The 24,661-nt window shown below is 40.5% G+C and overlaps 3 protein-coding genes and 1 pseudogene across 6 annotated transcripts in view; all 4 read right to left on the reverse strand.

Moving 5' to 3' along the window:
- Positions 1-23,367, reverse strand: part of LOC148916578 (putative disease resistance RPP13-like protein 1 pseudogene) — a 46,281-nt pseudogene extending 22,914 nt beyond the window's left edge. The window contains exons 1-3 of one of the 3 annotated variants that reach the window (XR_016126833.1): positions 19,072-23,367; positions 18,877-18,894; positions 13,582-13,666 (exon numbers count right to left, since the gene is read on the reverse strand). The product of XR_016126833.1 is annotated as a putative disease resistance RPP13-like protein 1 pseudogene, transcript variant X2 (transcript). Of the gene's footprint in view, positions 1-13,581; positions 13,667-18,876; positions 18,906-19,066 lie in introns of all 3 variants that reach the window. The other 2 variants (XR_016126834.1, XR_016126832.1) reach the window with 2 other exon arrangements.
- LOC148916580 (putative disease resistance protein At3g14460) overlaps positions 1-24,661 on the reverse strand; it is a 63,346-nt gene that overhangs the window by 22,914 nt on the left and 15,771 nt on the right. The window contains exons 2-3 of the mRNA XM_089051898.1: positions 18,877-18,894; positions 13,582-13,666 (exon numbers count right to left, since the gene is read on the reverse strand). The gene's annotated coding sequence lies outside the window, so the exon portion shown is untranslated. The remainder of the gene's footprint in view (positions 1-13,581; positions 13,667-18,876; positions 18,895-24,661) is intronic.
- LOC103330905 (ubiquitin carboxyl-terminal hydrolase 8-like) overlaps positions 9,518-24,661 on the reverse strand; it is a 48,114-nt gene continuing 32,970 nt past the window's right edge. Inside the window, exon 3 of the mRNA XM_089051902.1 lies at positions 9,518-9,545. Coding sequence (XP_088908028.1) covers positions 9,533-9,545 — 13 coding nt within the window. The 3' untranslated portion in view covers positions 9,518-9,532. The remainder of the gene's footprint in view (positions 9,546-24,661) is intronic.
- Positions 13,879-18,395, reverse strand: LOC148916581 (uncharacterized). The gene is given in 8 exon segments (XM_089051619.1): positions 13,879-14,157; positions 14,477-14,626; positions 14,993-15,534; positions 15,647-15,832; positions 16,729-16,849; positions 17,015-17,490; positions 17,622-17,754; positions 17,757-18,395. Coding segments are annotated over 8 exon segments (2,526 nt in total).

The following is a 24,661-nucleotide window of genomic DNA, read 5'->3' on the forward strand; positions in this document are numbered from 1 at the left end:
GTAAGATTTCGTAACCCTTGGGATCTCAGAAAAATCTAATTATATCGGCGGTTTTCTATATAAACAGTCGTGGTTATTTCAATTCTTGTCATTAAGTTGATCTACCGACGTAGGACAACAAAATCCAAGAAATAAATTGTTAAAAAAATTCTTATTAAGACAACGGTTTAAATATAAGGTATGATGTATAAAGTGAATAAATACAACGTTAAATTTTATAATACGTCGTTAAATGAAAAACCCCAACGTGATGAGAGTTAAAGATACCGTCGTATAACTAGAAAGACGTCGATATATTTATCTTTGCCGTAGTTGTACCTTAATTTAATACGGCTGTATTTTGTATTATATCGCCGTGGATTTATTTGTAATTATACGGCGCCTTATACGAAAACTTGGTCGTGTTAATTTCTGAGTAAAAACGGCAGCTTTTTTTGACATCGTCATCTTTACTTTCTACGTCGGTCTATTCATAACTTCTACCGTTCTTTGTTGGCTTAGATTTTACTCTGCGGAAATCCTATTTCAATAAGACGTCAGTTTTTTAATTAGGTGTGTCGTTTTTTAGGAACAACCATTGGAATCTCCATTTTTTAGGTGTCTAAGGTGTTATTACACGGTAGTTCTAGAACCACGGTCTTTTAAAAAAAAACAACGGTTTTCCCTTAGACCGTCGTTTTTTTTTGGTCGTCTTTGTCACTTTTTGTTGTAGTGTGAGCAAAGCAAGGGAGAGGAAGATGCTCTCAAATTTATTTTATTTTTCATCTATATTTGATCATAGTTAGATAACTACACAAATTTCCAACTAGTAGCAAGCACCATAATAACTCATTAACAGCATATACAATATATAATATATTTTATTAAAAAAATTTCTCTCATTTACATGTTCAAGTTTCTTTTTTTTCTCGAACTTGAAGTGCGGCTCCCTTTGTTTCAAATAATTGCAGAACACACCGCTTAAGACAAGAAAGCATACCATTTCTCTTTATCAAATCAGCTCACAGAAAATGGCTGCTGTGTATTACTTGAGGGCTCTCTCTCCACTTGCCCAAGATCGACAAACTATAAAAGATGTAAGAATGAGCAATTTAAGGAGATGCAAGCTTTCCCAGTTATTACTGATATTTAAAAATAAAAATAAAAAGTTCGAAGAGCAAAGTTACTTGATGATGACTTTGTTACCTCTTTGCAGAGTCTTTGATCCTACAAAATAATTGCAACACAGCCACTTATGAGAAGCATTTCTAGCCTCCAGTAGAAAATGTTTACAAATCCTTTGTAACTCATCAATTTCCATTACACTTGAGATATCTAGAAAGGTTCATTGACTCAGCAGACATTATTTGAAGGCTGATTCTCTGTCCCAAATGATGATGACTTGAGCAATGCCACGTATGAACATGTTTGGTCTGTTCCTACAAGTCCAAATTAGAATCAACAAATTAATTGTAACAGGAGTATACTTTATAATTTTGGGGATAATACATTCTAAATGAACCTTAGAATAATGCTGGTTTTAATCAATGTAGACAGTTGTGTATATAAAACCGCAAATTATACAGCTAACCTAACCCTTGTTCAAGTCCAGGATAGATTTAATTAAGAATCCAAACAGAAATGAAGCAATGGGCAGGAAATGAAAATAAATAACCCAGAAAAAAAAATTCATCAACAGAAATAAAGCAAAGGACAGGAGATGAAGCTACTAGGGAGTGAAGCAGCAGATGGACCAGACGATTAGTATACATTCGTCCATTGTTGAAAAAGAAACGGATGAATGATCACTTTTGAAAAATTGTATGAGAGAATATTTGTTTGTGTGAATTTTCTATGTATTCTTCTCCTTGTAGGAGGTCATATTTATAATACAACAAAACCTGAATGGGCAAGTAAATAATAAATTCCTAAATTTATTTACAGTAGGAAATCAGGAATTAAAGTAAATCAATTACAAATAAAATAGGAATCCTTGGTGTGTAAGGAAAGTAAGTCAATATCCACAAGTCACGCCAACACTCCCCCTCATGTTGGTGCATAGATGTCGCCAATGCCCAACTGATCCAATGAATTGTGGAATGCTTTACTGGAAATCGCCTTTATCAAAATATTTGCCAATTGATCATCGGATTTCACAAAAGGAAACTGAAACACTTTAGCCTCAAGCCTCTGTTTGATGAAGTGTCGATCCACCTCAACATGTTTAGTACGATCATGCTGAATCGATTCTGTGCAATGGCTATAGCAGCCTTGTTGTCACAAAAGAGATTCATTGTAGATGTAGGTTTATACCCAAGTTCAGTAAGCAACTTTCTTAACCAAAGAAGTTCACAAATCCCTTTAGTCATGCCTCTAAACTCGGCTTGCACCTGGATAAAGCTACTACATTCTGTTTCTTGCTCCTCCATGTCACCAAATTACCTCCCACGAATGTGAAGTAACCCGATGTGGATTTTCTATCTGTTACATTACCTGCCCAATCTGCATCTGAATAACCATCAATATTTAGATGACCATGCTTTGAGAACATAAGTCTTTTTCCATGACAGACCCGCCTGAATTTCCCCAAACCGAGGCGGACCGTCTTGGTGCCGACATCACACCGATGCCGGGCCCACTACTAAAAATCCAAGACATCCTACCAAAATTTTGGCAGAGTCTCCCCTGTAAAGTGCTCAAACCCAACAATATTCAACCTGCATAATTTACATAATAGATATATTCCAACTGCCAGCATGCTTTTAACATACAACAATCCAACATAAAATGGCATCCGGCCTCAAGTAGCAACCTAACATGGGCGATAACAGAGCATCTACAGAATTTGTTTACAGCAAACAGTTGAGTAGAAGGAATTTACATAGACCCTAACAACTGATGAAAAGTTTGGAGCTCGCAACTGCTCAACGCCTAAAAGCAACTCATCACTGGGGGCGAAACAGAAATATGTGAGTGGACAAAAATAACGTTTGCACTTTAAATCAACATAATAACCCCACCATGTAAAAATAATGCTCTAGCATGCAGTTTCACAATTCAGAAACCAAAAACTCATGACGCAATATCCCAAAATCCAATACATCTCCACATCTCAAATCCACAACTCATTTCCCAAAGATATGCAACTCTCATCCACCCGTAACCACACACACATATATATATATATATATACATATAACTATAAATATATATATATATAATATAAAATATACTTCTCTCCATACTAATGTACCGGGGAAACAATCCAACCGGGATTGTTAGCTGGTACGCAGGATTTCGAACACTAACCCGCGTCCTGTGGATGAGTAGTCCAACCGGGACGGAACTCCAGAGCTCACACGCTGGCACCGCCAACGACACGTGTAGCTCACAAATCTCATAACAAGTCCTACGCGCAGACAGTATCATCACCCCACCAAGATCGCCAACGATGTGTGTGATGATACTAAGCAATATACATACTCTTCCCATACGCGCACTGCCAACGACACGTATGGAAAGTGTCTCACACACCGCACCGCCAACGACATGTGTGAGACCCGCAATCTCATGGCCTTCCCACCCCACCGGCACTGCCAACGACGTGTGTGGGAAGCCTAGTAACTAGGGAACGGTACTCACCTAACATACTCATACATCTCACAACCATCCCTCTAACTCATATCTTTCCACAATCTCACCACAACAACCTCTCATACTCTATACATAGACAATATAGATAATCAATCCCAAAATCCATATCAACATATTCATCATACTCAAATACATATCCATACTCAAAATATATAGCCAATACGCATAAGAATATTCAAATCCATCAACCCAATAATTATTAAATCAAAATCACCATTTAAAATATATGCACAAGTCTTTTATCAATAAAACCATGCATATGCTTAAAACAAAGTCCACTCACAAATAATCCCAAGCTGCCCGGCCCCGAGAGGGTCCTGCCTGCTGCGAATGGTCGACCGAAGTACCTATTTCGATATACGAACCCTTGATTAATATAACGCACTTCAAAACGGAAATTCAGAAAAGGAAATACTTAAATCCCCAAGTTCCCGGTGCGTGTACGTCCAAAGGAATATCCTAAGGTCCTACAGGTTTGGGAATCGCTTCCCAATCGTACGGTAATCGCGATTTTCCTAAACTTCAAATTATTGAATCGGAACATCCGGGGCTCAGATTCACGATCCGCAAATTCCTATAGGTTTCTAAGAGTACCTAGATCGACATACTTCAGTTTGGAAACGATCCAACGGTTAAAACTTATCGAACCCGGATAACGCACAATATGCGAAATCCGTTCGATAGTCAAACGACATCCAAATTGAGATCCGCAAAATCCTACGCACTCGTGACAACCTAAGGATCTCATCAAGACAAAAGCAACTTCACCAGCCTTGCCCACGCGCCGCCACACGGCCGGCAGCGCGTGGGTGTGTAGAGAAATTTCCGGCGACGGAAAATCTCCAAATCACGAGCCACCCTTCCAATCCTAGATACTACTCGACGAATGGAGCATCTTTTTCAACTACGGCCAAGTCCAATTCGGACGGCAAGTGGCCGGAATTTCACATTGAAAACCGGCCAAAACCTAGGTTTCAAAATCAACTTCCAAACTTCAAAATCGATCCAAACCTACTCCAAAATCAGCTAAAGCATACTGAGAGGGTTCGAAAACATACCAAACTCGACGGAAAAACTGGCCGGAATCGCTGCGCCGTGGCGTGAAAACCGGAGAAAACCACCAACCCGCTTACCGGAATCGGGTTTTCCGACAGGAAATGGGGTGGGTTGTGATCGGGCTTCACACGAACCAAATGGGACCGGTGCCGCCTTTCCGTTCGAGCCGAGAGAATCAAGAGAGAGAAAGAGAGAGTCGGGAGAGAAACGAAGAGAGAGAGAGCGTACACGGAGAGAGAGAGAGAGAGTGAGGTAAAAATGAAAATTCTGATTTTTACTAAACCCTTCAAAATAATTACGGTTCCACCACCGAACTTGTTTTGATCGCCAAAATTTCGTTAAATCTCTGATTTAAGCCTACACTGTCTATGGTTTTGTCTCAGTACCACCTACGCAACCAAACCACTCGTGGTCCCAAAATCTTCTCGGATAAGAAATTGACCAAAATTACCCTTAACCCAAGAGTAAATTAATAATTTCTCTTAATTTAATTAAAATAGGAAATAATTGGAGTCGGGGTGTTACATTCCAGGTGCAGACTTCAAATATCTAAGTATCCGAAGAACTGCATTCATGTGGTCTTCACTTGGAGAGTGCATAAATTGATTGACAACGCTCACTGCATAAGCAATCTCTGGTCGAGTATGTGACAAATAGATCAATCTTCCCACTAACCTTTGGTATCTTTCTTTGTTAGTTGGAACTTGATTCGGATATTCTCCAAGATGATGATTCTGAACAATAGGAGTGTCCGCAGGTTTGCAATCTAGCATTCCTGTGTCTGTCAACAAGTCCAAGACATATTTCCTTTGAGAGAGAAATATGCCTTGCTGCGATCGAGCCACCTCAATTCCTAAGAAATACTTGAGTCCACCTAGATCCTTCATCTCAAACTCTGAGCCAGATAGTCTTGTAGCTGTGATATTTTCTGTTTATCATTCCCAGTAATAATCATATCATCAACATAAATTATTAATGTTGTTACCTTCCCTTTCCGATGTTTCAAGAACAAAGTATGATCTGAGTTGCACTTGAAACCATTGTTCTTCATTGCCATGGTGAACTGGCCCAAACTATGCATGTGGTGACTGTTTCAACCCATACAATGCTTTTCGTAGCCTGCAAACTGTTCCAGTCTTAGTAGTATTATAACCAGGAGGAATGTCCATGTACACCTCCTCCGTGAGTTCGCCATGTAGAAAAGCATTCTTCACATCAAACTGGTGTAATGGCCAATCCAAATTAGCTGCAAGGGACAATAAGACTCTGACGGTGTTTAACTTTGCAACTGGAGCAAAGGTTTCTTCATAGTCTATACCATAGGTCTGTGTGTACCCTTTTGCCACAAGTCTTGCCTTGTATCGCTCGATAGATCCATCTACATTGTGTGTTATAGTAAACACTCATCTACATCCGATAGTCTTTTTTCCTGGTGGTATAGTCTCCAATGTCCAAGTCTGATTTTTCTCAAGAGCTTTCATCTCCTCTTTTATAGCTTGGACCCACTTAGGATCTTTCAATGCTTCAGAGACCTTGGTTGGAATATGGATAGCAGACAACTGATGCACAAAAGCCTTGAGTGGTTCAGACTTCTCAGTAGATACATGATTTGCAATTGGATACTTGGATGTCTTGCCAATATCAGGTGAATAGCGGTTTGGTGGCTTTCCACGATTTTGCCTGAAAGGTAATTGATATCCAATAGTTTTATCCTCTAAATGCACAAGTCTAGTAGGAGTAGTTACCTCAAGGATACTCGTCAGGAGATTGATCTGCTGGTACCGTTGAGTTAGAGGGGGTCTTCATCTTGTTGTTCTCAGACATTGTGAGACTCGGATCGAAATATCTTCGTATGGATCAGTGAGTCGTAATTGATCGCTATGAATGGGCGATTGGTCGCCGGGAGAGTAATCATGTGCTCCAGACTGGATGATCAATCATTTCTGACATAGGAGAATTTCTTCGCTTTCCAAGTTGCTCCATTCCGCTCTTCATTTCAGATCTCCCTCCAAGCGTAGAATTGGATGATGGGTCATGGAAGAACAGCTTAGATTCCAGAAAGGTCACATCCAAAGTGACATAGGTACGTCGGGTAAGAGGGTGATAACAACGGTAGCCTTTCTAATGAGTGGCATAACCCACAAAAACACAACGAAGCGCACATGGATCAAGTTTGCTACGTTGATTTTTGTGGAGATGAACGAAAGCCACACATCCAAAGATTCGGGTTGTGAGTACCAAAACAGAGGGCAAAGGTCGTGTTGCGCAAGCACCTGTAAGGGAGTTTTAAAAGTCAATACACCAGAAGGCATGCGGTTGATTAGGTGAACTGCAGTGACAATAGCATCATCCCAGTGATGGCGGCGAGCATGAGCGCCAATTAGCGTGCTCGGGCGGTTTCAAGAAGATGTCGATTCTTTCGCTCAAAGCAAAACCATTTTGTTGCGGTGTCGAGGACAAGTCGTCTCATGGATAATGCCATGTTGTTGGAAGTAAGTCCTGAAAGTCATGATTGACAAATTCTCCACCATTGTCGGAGCGAAGAATCTGGATTTGAGCATTAAACCGAAGCTTTCACCGCTTGTGGAATGACCGAAAACGAAAACACTTCGCTTTTATTCTTCAAATAAAGCCATGTCATCCGTAATGATCATCTATGAATGTGACAAACCATCGAACACCGTAAGGAGCAGTGATAGGTGAAGGTCCCTGACATCGAGTGAATTAACGAAATGGAGTAGTACATTTGTTCGTACTCAACGGGTAGGGCACACGGTGACTCTTAGCCAAAATACAAGTATCACATGTGAAGTCGGAGTCCTTGAAACCCGAGAATAAATCTGGTATAAGATGCTTCATATAACTAAAAGACGGATGTCCCAATCGAAGGTGCCACAACCAAATTTGCTTTTGTTTGCTATCGAGGGATGCGTCACACTGTTAGCCATGCCAGACTGAAGTTATCGACATAATATAGCCTCTCTTAGTACCACGACCAAGAATCTCCTTAGTGTGAATATCCAAGCAAACAAAAACTCGGGTAAATGAGTACACAACAATTCAATTGTTCAAGAAGTCTGACTAATGGACAACAATTTAGTGGATAAAGATGGAACAAGTAAAGTATTAGACAGTGTGAGAGAGGATGAGAGTGCAATGTCACTCACAGATAAGTAACGCCATTGGCATTTGCAATACAAAGTTCGCTGAGGCTGTGTAGTATTCAGAAAATCATCGATCAAACGTCATATGATCAATTGCACCGAATCAATTATCCAACTCCGGAATCAATCTTATAGGAAGTATGGAATCCATAACCAGTACCATTATCGGTCGTATTGCATTGTCCTCGATCTTTAAGAGTAGCCCACCAATCGGGGTAGCCATGCAATTTAAAACAAGTCTCACGAGTGTGTCTTGGATCACCACCGATGTGACCCGCCCGAATTTCAAACCGGGCGGACTTTTAATGCCGACATCACACTGATGCCGGACCCACTTACTAAAAATCCAAGACATCCTACCAAAAATTTGGCAGAGTCTCCCCTGTAAAGTGCTCAAACCCAACAATAATCAACCTGCATAATTTACATCATAATATATCCCAACTGCCAGCATGCTTTTAACATACAACAATCCAACACAAAAATGGCCTCCGGCCTCAAGTAATAGCCTAACATGGGCAGTAACAGAGCGTCTACAGAATTTGTTTACAACAAACAGGGGAGTAGAAAGAATTTATACAGACCTAACAACTAACGACAAGTTCGAGCTCGTGACTTGCTCAAACGCTCAAAGCAATTACTGTCTGGGGGGCGCAAAACAGAAATATGTGAGTGGACAGAAATAAAGTTTCACTTTAAATCAACATAGTAACCCCACCATGTAAAAATAATGCTCTAGCATGCAGTTTCACAATTCAGAAACCAAAAACTCAAACACAAAATCCCAAAGTCCAAAACATCTCCACATCTCAAGTCCACAACTCATTTCCCAATGATATATATAACTCTCATTAACCCGTAAATACCCATATATAAATATATATATATATATAGCTAGGACTTAATATAATATATACTCCTCTCATACTAATGTACCGGGGAGACAATCCAACCGGGGGATTGTTAGCTGGTACGCAGGATTTTCGAACACTAACCCGCGTCCGGGATGAGTAGTCCAACCGGGGGACGGAACTCCATAGCTCACACGCCGGCACGCCAACGACACGTGTAGCTCACAAATCTCATAGCAAGTCCTACGCGCGCAGACAGTATCATCACCCCACCGGCACGCCAACGACGTGTGTGATGATACTCAAGCAATATACATACTCTTCCCATACACCGGCACTCGCCAACGACACGTATGGAAAGTGTCTCACACACCGCACGCCAATGACATGTGTGAGACCCGTAATCTCATGGCCTTCCCACCCCACCGGCACTGCCAACGACGTGTGTGGGAAGCCTAGTAACTAGGGAATGGTACTCACCTACCATACTCATACATCTCACAACCATCCCTCAATTTCACATCTTTCCACAATCTCACCACAACAACCTCTCATACTCTATACATAGACAATATAGATAGCCATCCCAAAATCCATATCAACATAATCATCATACTCAAATATATATGTCTATACTCAAAATATATAGCCAAGATATATAAACATATTCAAAACCACCAACCAAAAGCCTATTAAATCAAAGTCACCATTTAAAATATATGCACAAAACTTCCATAAATAAAAACCATGCATATGCTTAAAACAAAGTCCACTCACAAGTAATCCCAAGCTGCCCGGCCCCGTGAGGGTCCCGCCTGCTGCGAGTGATCAACCGAAGTACCTATTCCAAGATACAAATCCTTGATTAACATCACGTACTTCCAAAACGGAAATTCACGAAAGGAAATACTTAAATCCCCAAGTTCCCGATGCGCTCACGTCCAAAGGAACATCCTAAGGTCTGGTTACAGATTGGAATTCGCTTCCCAATCGCACGGTGATCGCGATTTTCCTAAACTTCACATTATTGAATCGGAACATCCGGGGCTCCGATTCACGATCCGCGAATTCCTACAGGTTTCTAAGAGTACCTAGATCAACATAATTCAATTTGGAAACGATCCAACGGTTAAAACTTATCGAACCCGGATAACGCACAATATGCGAAATCCGTTCGATAGTCAAACGATATCCAAATTGAGATCCGCGAAATCCTACGCACTCGTAACAACCTAAGGATCTCATCAGGACGAAAAACAACTTCACCCACCTTGCCCACGCGCCGCCACACGCGCCGGCAGCGCGCGGGTGTGTAGAGAGATTTCCGGCGACGGAAAATCTCCAAACCAACGTTCACCCTTCCAATCCTAGATACTACTCGAAGAATGGAGCAACTTTTCCAACTACGGCAACGTCCAATTCGGACGGCAAGTGGCCGGAATTTCAAATTGAAATCCGGCCAAAACCTAAGTTTCCAATTCAAGAATTTAACCTACAAATCTATCAAAACCTATCCCACAGCCAGCTAGAACACATAAAATGGATGAGAAACCTCACCTTACCCGTCGGAAATGGTGGCTGGAGGAGAGAGATCGAGCGGCTGGAAGTTCCAGTCAATTCCGCCACGCTGCAATTTCCGCGAGTCCCGAAGGTTTCGGTCTGGCCGGGAAGAGAGAGGGAGAGGTCGCGGTTCGAACGGACCGGTCTCGTCGGACGGATGGTCGAAGGTGGCGGTGGAGGAATTTTCCGACCGGTGAACAGTGACGGGAATGAGGAAAAATCGCAAGGAGAAGAAGAAGACGCGGGAGGAAGAGAGAGAAAGTGAGGGGTAAATGTGAAAAATCTGATTTTACCCCAAACTTACTTGAAATAATTACAGCTCGCCACCGAACAAGTTTTGACCGCAAAACTTCGTTAAATCTCCAATTCAAGCATACCACTGTCTACGGTTTCGTCTCAAGTCACCTACGCAGCTGACCACTCATGGCCCCAAAACCTTCCCGGATACGAAAGTGACCAAAATTACCCTTAACCCAAGAGTAAATTAATATTTTCTCTTAATTAAATTAAAATAGGAAATAAATGGGGTCGGGGTGTTACAACCACAATATGCGCAATCTAGTCCATGGGTCGGTGTCGTTAGTCGAGAAGTCATAATCTGTGCATGGAAGATGCATAGGATAGTAGAGTAGGAATTCGGATCGGATCTCGAGCCCGAGTCTGGCCGAGTCGAGTCGAAATCGGGATCGAGGTCCAATCATAGACAAATTCGGGTTATGGTCATCATCGGAGTTGGGGTCGAGGTCGCCTTGAGTCGGGTCGGGCCGGGTCGTCGCCGCCATAGTCGAGGTCGGGTTGGGGTCATCAAAATAGATCCCGATTCGAATCGGGTTCGGGTCATCAAAATAGCATCCCGATTCAGATCAAACCCGGGGCCCAAGTGCATCTGTAGGAGCCTGAGCCATTTGGGCACTCAACCTGTATGGTTGGTTGAGAAGGAGAGAAGGAGTCGGTGGTGCTACCTCTATGAGGGTTGAAAAAATCATCAACCCCATAGCGGCAGCGGGGGTTTGAAACTAGAGTCAGCAATTCCAAGATCGCCGCTCTGATACCATGCTAAAATATGAAAACTATGAGAGAATATTTGTTTGTGGGAATTTTCTATGTATTCTTCTCCTTGTAGGAGGTCATATTTATAATACAACAAAACCTGAATGGGCAAGTAAATAATAAATTCCTAAATCTATTTACAGTAGGAAATCAGGAATTAAAGTAAATCAATTACAAATAAAATAGGAATCCTTGGTGTGTAAGGAAAGTAAGTCAATATCCACAAGTCACGCCAACACATAACATATCTACACAAGCTTCAAGCTGGTAACAGAATAGAAAAGATGAGACAGCATGCCAATGGGGAAGGAAATGCGGATGCGCGAGTTTTTGCCATGCCACCTATGTCAAAAAGTAGGCTTCTGCAGTTCAAGATAAGTAAAACCTGCTTTCATTAGAGGAAACAAAAACATTACAAAACAGGGGACAAGTTATCTACTGGATAAGCTAGAATACTCAAGCTAAACATCCAAACATTACAGGAACGAAATGTAAAATACAGCAGCACTCCACTAGTAACATAAATGAATTCTAAAAACAGAGTGTGGCTGAAGACTGACTACGACATCAACATATAAAAGCATTTTTTCTTATGTCTAATAAAAAACCAAGGCTTAACAAAGAAAATGAGAGGGATGACAAACAGAGCTGAAGCAAGCTTAATTCACTAAGAAGATTTTGTAATTCCTCAATGTTCTCTCTCGTCCACAAAAGACCACCTGTTGTTACTAAGATAATATACATGCAGTACCTAGGAAAGTACAACTTAAGCTCACCTGTTGAACCCTAAACCCTAATAATATACTGTGAGTTTTATCTTACAACTTAAGCTCACAGGTTATCCATAGACATTGAATACAATTTAAACTGGCTCAAAAGAGACTCAAAGTACATTTTTATTACAAAAATAGTACCTCAAAATGTTGTGCATTCAATGCCTGTATTTGGAAATGTGTCAGTTGAGATATTCCAGGTAAACCCTCCTCTGGAAATGACACATAAAGAGACCTTGCAAATGAATAGCTCTCCAAGAGAAGATGTGTTGTCCTGCGAAAAGACTGCTAATTATTCAGCATTTGAGATTTAAATAGGATAAAGTTGGGATCAGCCGAAGAAGCGCAATGAGAAATAAAGCAAATTTTACCAGAATTTACTGGGCAAAATAATAATAGAAATCGGATTGAGCGTTTGTGGTAAGTACTTTGTATGTGAGCAAGAGGGAGAGATCTCATATCATACGATCTCTTCTTCGCCTATCTTGATGCAAGGAATGTGAGACACCTTTTCTACACAGCAAAACAATGGTCCATACACAGATAAGAAAGAGATGGCGGCAAACGCTCCTGGCAGAATTGATATCACACACCCACAAATATGTAGCCTTTGCAGCGAAGAGAAGCGTTTAAGTTCCTCTCCTGGCAGGAATTATAGACAGACAGGCCGTAATATATAGAGTGCGAAGAGTGGTATTGAGCAGCTGTTCCTTGAGAAACGTCAACAAGATATTGCCACCAAGTCCTTGCAAACCCCAGTAATCTCCCACCGAAGGGCTCAGTCTGTCACAATTCAAAATATTAAAATATTGCAGGTTGGGAGGCAAATGACACAAGATTTTGAAGATCATATATCCCCTTATGTCAAAGGCTGTGAGGGTGCCAATGTGTTTGGGTAATGACTTCATTCTGGCATCTACTGACTGTGACAAAAGTAGGCTTCTGCAGTTCAAAATAAGCAATGAGTATCGATGAAATCTTTTCTTGATAAGAAACGTGCTTTCATTACCAGAGAAATAAAAACAATACAAAACAGGGGACAAGTTATCTACTGGATTAACTAGACTACTCAACTACCACCACAGATCAGAGATTAAACATCCTAACATTACATGAACGAAATCTAAAATACAGCAGCAGTCGAATCACAACATAAATGAAATCTAAACAGAGTGGAATAACACAGGGTTGCTGTGAAATGCGGGGACAAGGGTTTAACCTAGGACAACAAAACTTAACAAACAAAAGGAGAGAGATGATAAACAAGCTAAATTCACTAACAATTTTGTAATTGCTGATCGATCTCTCTCCTCAACGTAAGACAACTTATTGATACGACAACTTATTGTAACAGACTATCCATAGGCATTAAATTCGATTTAAACTAGCGCAAATGAGACTCAAATACATTTTTTTCATTTAAAAGGACCTAAAAATGGTGTACATTTGATGCCTATATGCAGGAATGTATCAATTGAAATATTCTAGGTAAACCTTTTCTGTTTCTCCGCCCTGTGACCCTCCTCTGGAAATGCCACATAAAGAAACCTTGCAAATTTTGAAAAGCTCCCCAAGGGCCAAGAGTGTTAACCAATATCAAAAGAAGAACTATGAAGAACAATTTCTAGAGAGAGAGAATGAGATATCTGGAATAGAGAGAGAGAGAGCACAGAAAAATGAACTTTCTTTCTTAATGAATAGGTAAAATCAGAATACACTACTTATACACAGCCATCTTAACTAACTAACTATCACATCTTCTAATCTTATGCCAAGTGTCACAATCCTACTCTAACATCCCCCCTCAATCTCACGCTGGGATAAACCAAGCATGAGATTGTGACAATGAGTATGGAAGAGAGGAGCACTTAAGCCTTTGGTGAATATATCAGCAAATTGCTCTCTGGAAGACACAAACTGCACAAAGAGCTGTTGTTTGGCCACTCGTTCCCGAACAAAATGAACATCGATCTCAATATGTTTGGTCCTCTGATGCAGAACGGGATTGAAGGATAAAGCAATTGCGGATAGGTTATCACAAAAAAGCACCGGTTGCTGAGCAATGGGAACCTGCAAAAACACCAAGAATTGTTTGATCGGTCAAGTTCTGCAGAAGTAGTTGACAAAGCACGATATTCTCGCCTCTGGAAGATCGAGAAACATCTGTTGCTTTTAGAGGACCAAGACACGGATTGGAACCAAGAAACACAACTAAACCAGAGTGGACCGCGATCATTTGATCTCTCGCCAACAAGATCACTAAATCTTTGTCATAAGTTCAAGTTTCGAGTATAGCTAAGGCCAAGTGCAGTGTACCTTCAAGTACCAAGAATCCGCTTGACGGCCGTGTGAAATGTGACACCATTGGATTTTGCATAAATTGACAAACCTGATGCACAGAAAATGCAATATCAGTCGGGTGAAAGTCGACATCGCAAAGCTCCGACAATATCGCGATACAAGGTGGGGTTCCATAAGGTCTGACCATCATCTTTGAGCAATCGGTGATAAGGAAGGCAAGGAGTATCACACGCTTTGGCTTCAGTCATTTCAGTTTTGACAAGGAGATCTTGGACATACTTAGACTGTGACAAAAACAATCCAGAGTCGGTACGAGAAATTTGGATTCCCAAAAAATAATGCAAATCTCCTAAGTCTTTGAGCTCAAACTCAACTGTGAGAGAATGAATAACCTTGTGAATTTCACTGAGAGCACTGCCAGTAATTATGATATCATCCACATATACCAATAAGATGACAATACCAGAATCCACTTGTTTCACAAATAGAGAGGAGTCAGAGTATGTATGTTGAAACCCCAATGTAGGTAAAAAGGAAGTGAACTGTCATTCCAGGCTCGGGGAGCCTGTTTTAACCCATATAAAGATTTATGAAGTTTGCAAACCAAAGTTGGATGATGAGAATCCCCAAATCCAGGAGGTTGAGCCATGTACACCTCTTCTTGGAGAATACCATGCAAAAAAGCATTCTTGACATCGAGTTGGCGTAACGGCCAACCAAAATGGGCAGCAAGAGCTAAGACAATCCGCACTGTAGTTGGTTTAACGACAGGACTGAAAGTTTCCCCATAATCTTGACTGGTTCTTGATCTGAACCCTTTAGCAACCAATCGCGCCTTATGTCGTGCAATAGACCCATCTGCATGTTTTTTAATCTTAAAAATCCACTTACATCCCACCAGATTCTTGTCAGGAGGTAATGGCACCAAACTCCAGGTCCCCTGAGAATGAAGAGCATCGACTTCCTCTTTCATAGCAATCAACCAAACGGGCACTTTTAAAGCTGACTTGTAAGTGGCAGGCTCAACTAAGGATAAATCAACACCCCCAGACTCCTGTAGAGTTGTTAGAAAAACCTTCTTCTTCACAATGCCACTTTTACTTCGAGTTTGCATGGGACGCAGATTCATAGGAGGAACCTCAAGAACTATTTGCATGGAGTCAGGTTGAAAAGAATCAGCCAATGGTAAAGTGTCAGTTGGCAGAGCTCCAAAGATTGGACTGTACCACAGGGATTGATGATAAAGATGGAGATGCACCAGTAATGGACAGAGGTGATGGTAAAAAGGATGGAGCAGGAGTATTGCGAGGTGAAATGAAAGCATCTGATGCAGTAGTGTCATGAGAGGTAGGCAATGCAATAAGATTGTTAGTAGTGACAACAGGTAAAGGAGGAGATGGACGTGGCAGAGGAAGAGATTGAAAAATAACCTTTGAATGGGGCACTAAGTCGGCATATGGAAAATCATGTTCATCAAAAACAACATGTCTAGATATATATATATACGTTTCCCAGACACATCATAACAGATATAGCCTTTATACTGAGAAGCATATCCCAAAAAGACACACTTAATGGTTTTTGGTTGAAGTTTGTGGGTAAGATAAGGTTTTAACAAGGGATAACAGGCACAACCAAATATTCGTAGATGAGAAATGGCTGGAACATTTCCAAACAAAACTTCAAAGGGAGATTTATCATGTAAGATGGATGTAGGCATTCTATTAATCAAGTAGGATGCAGTTTGGACAGCATAAGTCCAAAAAGAAGATGGCAGGGTGGCATGTTGTAATAAGGTGATGGTAGTTTCGATAAAATGTCTATGTTTTCGTTCAGCGAGCCCATTTTGTTCAGGTGTGTATGGACATGACTTTTGATGAATGATACCCTTATCAGCAAGAAAAGCTTGAAACTGTTTGCTAACATACTCTCCCCCCCCATCACTCTGAAGAATCTGAATGGAAGTTGAAAATTGAGTTTGAACATATTTGTAGAAGGTAACAAATACAGAATACACGTCACTTTTATTGATTAGGGGAAAAAGCCAACAATACCGTGTACATTCATCCACAAAAATCACATAATACCTGTATCCATCAACAGAAATACAAGGAGAGGGACCCCAAAGGTCACTATGGATGATATGAAAAGGTTTGACAGACTTGTGGACACTGTGGGAAAAGGGAAGTTTACAAAACTTGCCCTGAAGACAACTATGACACATGACAGCTGAAGAAATGGGTTTACATTGTACATGTGCCTTTTGTAACATCAATGTAACAATTTTATTTGTAGGATGACCTAGTCTATGATGCCAAGTAGAAGAGAGGACTAGCTTACCAAGATATGCTCGAGGTTGAAGTTTGGTGGTTGTGAGAACAGAATGAGAAGATGCAAGAGGAATGGGATAAAGTCCATTACGGCACAGCCCTTTGTAAAGAATCCTCCCTGTGGCTTTGTCCTGAATCCAAAAACAAAAAGCATCAAAAATTAACCAACAATTGTTGTCCAAACAAAGCCGATGCACAGACAACAAATTTTGAGTCAACTTTGGAACATATAGAACTGAATTCAAGTTGATTGGCTTGACTCGTGTAGGAATAGCAGAGTTACCAACACATGATACCGACAAACCTTCACCATTAGCAGTTTGAACTGTTTCATTTGTAGGATAAGGTGTAGCCAAAGATAAAGTGGATAAGTCTGCAGTCATGTGATTGGTTGCCCCAGAATCAGTAAGCCATACTTGAGGTAGACCCTGAGATGAGAGTGGCTGAGATGGTTGCATAACAGTATGCATAGCTTGCATTGGGGATTGTTGAGAGTGATGAGATTGAGCTGAAGAAAATCCAAGTGAGGAAGAAGGCATCCGAGGAGCATGGGAAAAACCTCCAGCACCAATAAAGTTCGGACCGTTATCATTATAAAAGCAGTACCATGTGGTGTGATTTGTTTTACCACAAATATGACACTTGGACCTCGCATGAGGATTAGACCCACAGAATGGAGCAGTGTGACCTTCACTGTTGCACAATTGACAAGTAGGAACAGGTGGGGCTGATGGAGATGTATACTGAGAAGTGGGAAATTGACCAAGAACACCTGGAGTTGGTGTGGGCAACACATGGGTTTGAGTATAAAACTGTGGTCTCGGATTAAACGGTCGCTGACCTTGATTAAACCTGCCCTTTCCCTTGTTGCTATGAAAATTTTTATGACCACCATTAACATACGAGGACGCCAAGAGTTCCATGAGACATGGAAAAGGTGGCGCAGATGAGACAGAGGCCTGGAAGTGGCAGCCATAGCAATCAGATATGATGGGGCAACAGTGAGGTTCTCCACAATATGCTCTTCGGCAAGTAATGGCGAGAGCGAAACTCTTTCAGTGTAATAACACTCTCTCTACCCCGAACCACACAACGAAATGTATTATATTCAGGAGGGAGGCCATTCAAGGCTAGAATCACAATATCCTCATCAGCAAAATATACCCCTGCAGCTGCCAAATAATCTCTAGCCTCTTTTATTTTGAGAAGATATTGACCTATAGTATCAGATCCTTTTCGAATATTCTGCAAATTAGACTTCATTTGAAAAATGCTAGTCCTTGACACAGTGGAAAATTGTTCTTTTAAACGAACCCAAAGATCTCTAGAGCTATTACTACCAATCGCACAAGACAGAGCCACTGGAGACAAGGTTGCAGTAAGAAGTTGCATAACAGCCCTATCATGCATTTTCCATATCAACACAACATCACAATCAACAGCAGAGGAAGTGTCAGGAGAGTTTATACCAGATTCTCCAGAGGCAACAGTAGGAGGGCAAGGACGAGAGCCATCAACAAAACCGATGATTCCATTGCTCTCCAGCAACAATTGCATCTGAAAATGCCAATTCAGGTAGTTCGAGTCATCCAATTTCACGTTCACAGACGTTGAAATTGTAGAAATAAGAGCCGTGATCGGAGATTGCAAAATCTGAAGTTGTGCAGCAGTCACCATTGTTGCAAAGATGAACGAAGCAATTCACTACAAACTTATCACAAACACTTGAGCGGCACAATGCCAAGAGAGGAGACGAAGAAGCAAACACGCTTTGAGATCGAACAACAAACCCTAGAAATTACGATTAGTCGAGAAGACACAGAAATCGTGAAGAAGCAAGAAACAAAGAGATTAGAGGTAGCCGAAGATCAAATCGAAGACAGAGATAGCGGAAGCAAGAAGCCGGATCGAAGAATCTGCGTGAGCGGTAATGGCTCTGATACCATGTTAACCAATATCAAAAGAAGAACTATGAAGAACAATTTCTAGAGAGAGAGAATGAGATATCTGGAATAGAGAGAGAGAGAGCACAGAAAAATGAACTTTCTTTCTTAATGAATAGGTAAAATCAGAATACACTACTTATACACAGCCATCTTAACTAACTAACTATCACATCTTCTAATCTTATGCCAAGTGTCACAATCCTACTCTAACAAAGAGAAGGTATGTCGTCCTGCAAAAAGACTGCTAATTATTCAGCATTTGATACTCCAAGTAGGATATAATTTGTGACCAGCAACCATAATTTACTGAGCAACAAAATAACAAAAGAGAATATGTGTTTTGGTTTTTGTATTCAATTAGAAGAAGAGAAGCAGTTTTTTAAAGTAAGAGAAGGCACATACTTCACCTGACTTTGATTTGAGAGTTGAGGGTTGAGCGTGAAATATGGAATAGCTCATATTATATGATGACTTCGTTGCCTATCTTGATGCAAGGAATGTGAGATATCTTGGCCCAATCTTGTCCCGTCTTATTATTATACCTTTCCTCCAGGGCAGGACACGAGAAGATATACAGATAAGAAAGAGATGGCGGCAAACCCTCTTCTGGCAGGCATTGGAGACTGTCACACGAAAAAATCCTTAGAGTTCGAAGAGAAGTGAGGTGTTGAAGTTCCTCTCCTGGCAGGAATTCCAGATTTGGACACCTGTCAATTTCTAGCTCTTCAAGAGAAGTGAGGTGTCCAAGACCATTTCCGTCCAAAGATTTCAGAGTTGATAGATAAGAGATGCGGAGAGTGTGAAGAGTGGTAGGGAGCAGCTGTTCCTTGAGCAACGTCTCCAAGACATGGTCACTTCCAATGATTATAAATTCTTCAAGGGAGACAAGTGCTTGCAAACCCCAGTACTCTCCCACTGATGAAGCCCTCAGTCTCTCACAAGTTATAATACAAAATTGTCGGAGGTTGGGAGGCAAACCCCCATCTTCTGCAAATGACTCCAGATTCGGAAGATTCCATATCGACAAAGATTGAAGGGCTGTGAGGGTGTGAAGGCGTTCGGGCAATGACTTCAAATTCTCGCATTCACCGACATCAAAGTCACTCAGGTTGGGAATGGGCAATTCTCCCTCGTGAAAACACACCATTTTTGGACATTTATAGACTCGCAAGTGATTGAGATGGCTGAGATTCTCAACAGCTCCTTCTTCTTCAATCAAGGAAAGGGATTCCAGATTCTCACATTCATAAATTTCAAGCCTCGTCAATTTGGGAAAAATGCCCAACGGGAAGGACCTCATTGAATCACAGCTTTTATTTATACACAAAGAGTCAAGCGATGTTAATTTGGCCAACATCTCATGAGGTAGGAATTCTAATCTCCTACAGTCGTCTATAGTAAGTGATGTCAATGTAGTGGGTAGGCCATCTTTAGGGAACGACCACAGCGTTGGACAATTCCTAAGAGTCAAACTTTGAAGACGATTGCAGTTGGGCAAGCACTGTAAGTCAACAACATTTTTAATCTCAAGTCGGGACAGGAGCTTCGTCTCTAATAATGATAACAGAGTTTGGCATCCACCGCTTATATCCAATTCTACTAAACCACATATTGCCAATGCTTCTAAAGGATTTCGGCATCCACCACTTATATCCAATTCTTCTAAACCACATACTGCCAATGCTTCTAAAGGATTTCGGCATCCACCACTTATATCCAATTCTTCCAGAGATTTATAGTTAAGACTATTGGTAGTTGTGGTAGTGGCACTTCCATCATGTAAAACCTTACACACATACACCTTAAGCTTCTTCAAGCAAGGCAACTCACAAGGCAAACTTCCTCTCAGCTTCGGACACCTAATTAGAATCAGCTCCTGGAGACGAGGAAAGTCTGGACCATATTCACCTCCACTTGCACTTCCACTTGGCACCCATTCCTCCCACTCTGGCATCGCCCAAAACTCTAGCTTCTCCAGAGATCGAAATGGCTGAGTCAGATAAGCTCCATTTCTGCCGTAGAATTCAACGCCAATCGTCTTCACAAACTTCATTCTTTTTATACAGAGCTCTTTGAGTGCCGGTAGCTGTCCAACTGGTGGGAGCGACCAACAAGAACTACAGTCACTGAGATGCATGACTTGTATGTTAGAAAAAGATGAGTGTCCTAACCAATTCGGAAAATTGGTTCCACGATAGAATCTGATGGTTAATTTCTTCAAATTCACACTAGGCTGGAGCTTGTCGAGTACATCTTTCTCCTTTTGGGAATCATCAGCATCCTCCGCACCCCATGAAAACTCTAACTCCTTGAGATCTTTCTTGTGCTTCATATTGGCGTGCAGTGCATCCCTCGCATCAACTACATTTTGTAGCTTCAAAATTGATAGTGTTCCTTCAAGTTGCGGGAACTCCCTCAGTTCTCTTATGCTTGACCCAGTAGATTTGCCCACAACAAATGCAGTCAATGTTCTCAAATTTTTCAGTCTACCCATTTGCACCGGCATCTCTTCAATTTTTGTTCCACTGACATCAAGATGATGCAAATTAGTCAACTCCTTCATGCCTGCAGGCAATTTATTAAGAGAACTACAACCGTCCAATGTCAATTTCTGTAAATTAATCAATTTTCTAATGTCTGCAGGCAATTCAAGGAGTGAGGAACAATTTGACAATAGTAATGTCTTCAAGTTGTAGAGATTGCAAAGTACCCCAGGTAACATTTCAATTGCGGTATGGGAAAGATCCAAGTAGCGCAAGTGAATGAGGTTTGCAATAGAATCAGGTAACACAGTGACATTTTTATAACGTGACAATGATAACACCCGTAAACATCTTAGTGATGGCAACAAATCTTGTAGAACTTTTTTACTTACAAAAAATATTTCATAAGATGTATATGGATTTAAAGAGGTAGGTAGGAAGGTCCGCAAACATTTAGCCTCATATAATGGTTCAAATCTTGGAGCAGCATCAATTTTTCCCCTAGCATATGACAAATGACGAGCTCTTTTAACTTCACGGGATACCCCATCTTCAAGCCTAAGGCAAAACCCCTGAGACATGAACATAGCCAAGTCATTAATGAGATCATGCATAATGAAGCCGAATTTACTTGACTTTTGAAACAACGATCGTGATAACAGCTCATCGAAGTATGTTCTAGCCACTGATTCCATAATCTTCCCATTATCAACTTGTGTAACTATGCCTTCTGCCATCCATAATTGAACTACATCTTCCTTTTCAAACTCATAATCCTTTGGAAAAATTGAACAATAAACAAAGCATCGTTTTAATTGGGAGGAGAGATAATGGTAACTCAACGCAAGAGCCGGAAGAATGTCACTTTTATCATAGGGTAGCTCCCAAATACTGCTATTTAGTATTGTATTCCATTCCTCTGAATCTATATTGCAATGCAACAAACCCCCAAGTGTTTCTGCAGCTAAAGGCAACCCATTGCACTTGCGTGCAATTTGCTTGCCAATTTCTTCCAAGTTCGGAGCACTGCAATTTTCATTTCCAAATGCATGTTTTGCAAGTAAGAACCAACAATCTTCGTGCGACAAGGGTTCCAAGTGATGAACATGAACACTTTGCAGGACAGATACTACATGTTGGCTCCGTGTTGTTACAATGACTTTACTTCCCCTTGCCCCAGAAGTAAAAGGAGTTTGGAGGCGTTTCCAATCACCATATTTCTCATTCCATAGGTCATCCAACACAAATAAGAATTGCTTTCCCTTGAGTTGTTCTCTTAGTTCAACTTGAAGCAAATTTAGATCTGTCATATTAGAAGACTTTGAAGTGACTGACTCTAGAAGAGTTTTAGTTATCCTATTAGAATCATAGTCTTCCGAAACACAAACCCAAGCGTGAAGTGGAAAATGTTCTTTCACCTTATCGTCGTTGTAAAGCAGTCGGGCAAGGGTTGTCTTGCCAACCCCACCCATTCCAACAATGGTGAGGACAGACACATCATCCTTGCTTGCATCATCAGATAACAAAATTTGCAATAGATTTTCTTTGACTTCATCTCTACCATAGACACAAGGTTCATGAACCAAGGAAGTTGTTGTTCTTTGTGAAACCTTCCTCCCAGCAACTTCTGTCAAACCAAGAGCACTTTTCTCTTGTACAAATTGTTCTAATCTTTCTAATAAATCTTTCATCTCAACATTCATGCGTTGATAAAAATCACGTTCTTTCATCTCAACATTCATGCGTTGATAAAAATCACGTACCTTCTTGGTTAAATTGTGGGTTTGACCTTCACCTTCTTCCAGCTTGCATCGCAAAGCTTCAGTGTCGATCTCATCCAGTAAGTCCTCCGCAGCCAAGACATTATGTCCTGAGATTGTCAAGCCAGTCTCTCACTAAAGGTTCCTCAATTTGCTTCTCCTCTGCATCATTAAGCACTACGGACAAGGTCAACAGCGTCGTCTTCAGCTTGTTGAGGAGTTGTTCATCGAGCTTTTTCTGCCGAAATAAGTCGGTGAACTCAGGCGAAGCAATTTTGTCACACAACGTCTGGATGGTAGCAGAGATGAGGGCCTCTCCGATCAAAGCCATATCTTTCTCTTCTCTGCAAGGGATTTGGATGAAGTAATATTCCAAGGTTTGCAAATAGCTAGCACAACTTGGAAACACAGGGTAAACGAAGTATGAAAGCTGTTAGGTAGCCTCACATGTTAGGGATTATATATAGGGAGTTTCACTAAAACACCCAAAATGGAGGTTGAAATTATAAAAAAACCCAACACCCAAAACACTTTATAAACACACCCAAAACCCATCATTACACACACTCAAAACTCATTTATAAACACACCCAAAAAGTTGACTTTGGGGTTGATTTTGGGTGTGTTTCTATGTTTAAATAGTGTTTGGGTTTTTTTATAAATACATGTCTAGGATTGGGTTTATTTATAAATTTGTATTATATATATCAAGAATGACCGGAAAATTCCAATTTTGAATAACAACACAATTTTAAAAGGAGGACTTAGTCTGAGATGGTGACCTTGCAATGGCATCCCTAATTGCGAAGAAGGGAAGGTGGAGAAGTTGCAAGATGTAGGAATTTTTTTGTTTTTTCTTTCATTTTTCTTTTCAACAAGAAACAAGGATAAACTTAACAACAGCACCCAGCATAAAATGAAAAGGAAAAAAAATGGAAATATATCAAATTTAGCAAATTATTTTTTATAATAAATGCGATAATTTAAACTTTAAGAGTGAATGGGATTTCACACTCTACAAAAGTGTCATGAGAGTTCGAATTTAAAGCCACTAATATAAATAAGGACTTTTCCACTCCGCTAAACTTGTTGGCCAAATTTAATCACTTTATTTGTTAGAATATCAGAATGTATAAATATAAAATGCTTTCACAAATCAAATGTTATTGTGAAAGCAAATACAAATGACTCTATACATAGCTTCGTTTTGAAATATCATATTTCGTTTTGGAAACACTTCTGTAGCCTCACATGGGGATGTGGGGTCGTATATGCAAAATAATATTGGTTTAGCTTCACACTCACACAATAGCTTTTGAGAAATTGCCAGTGGACTTCTTCAAAGTGTTTTGGCCCGCATTGGCAAAAATGGTACAAGATCCTATCAACTTTTGATAGACTATTATCACCAGCAAACCGACAAAAGATGGTAGACTATTATCACCAACAAATTCCAATTATGTATAAGGCAAAACGTCATTTTTGTCTTTGTAGTTTACCATTTTGATCATTAAAGTGAGGTTTCAATTTGGTGTTTTTGCCTATGTGGTCTTCAATTCCAAGTAATTTGAGGATATTTTTTAATTTCTATCAAATTCTTCAAACTATCATTATTTTTTTAGAGGCATTTCAATTAACAAATAAGTAAAAAATTCTTTTATTTTAAAAATTTACCAAAGACCAAAATTGACGTTTTGTGCAATTTCAAAAGGAGGACTTTAGTGCTCATAGATCTAAGTAGTGAACATTATATA

Source organism: Prunus mume, linkage group LG5 (genome assembly GCF_029339155.1).
Source record: "Prunus mume cultivar Tortuosa linkage group LG5, ASM2933915v1, whole genome shotgun sequence".
In the NCBI taxonomy this organism is placed as follows: domain Eukaryota; kingdom Viridiplantae; phylum Streptophyta; class Magnoliopsida; order Rosales; family Rosaceae; genus Prunus; species Prunus mume.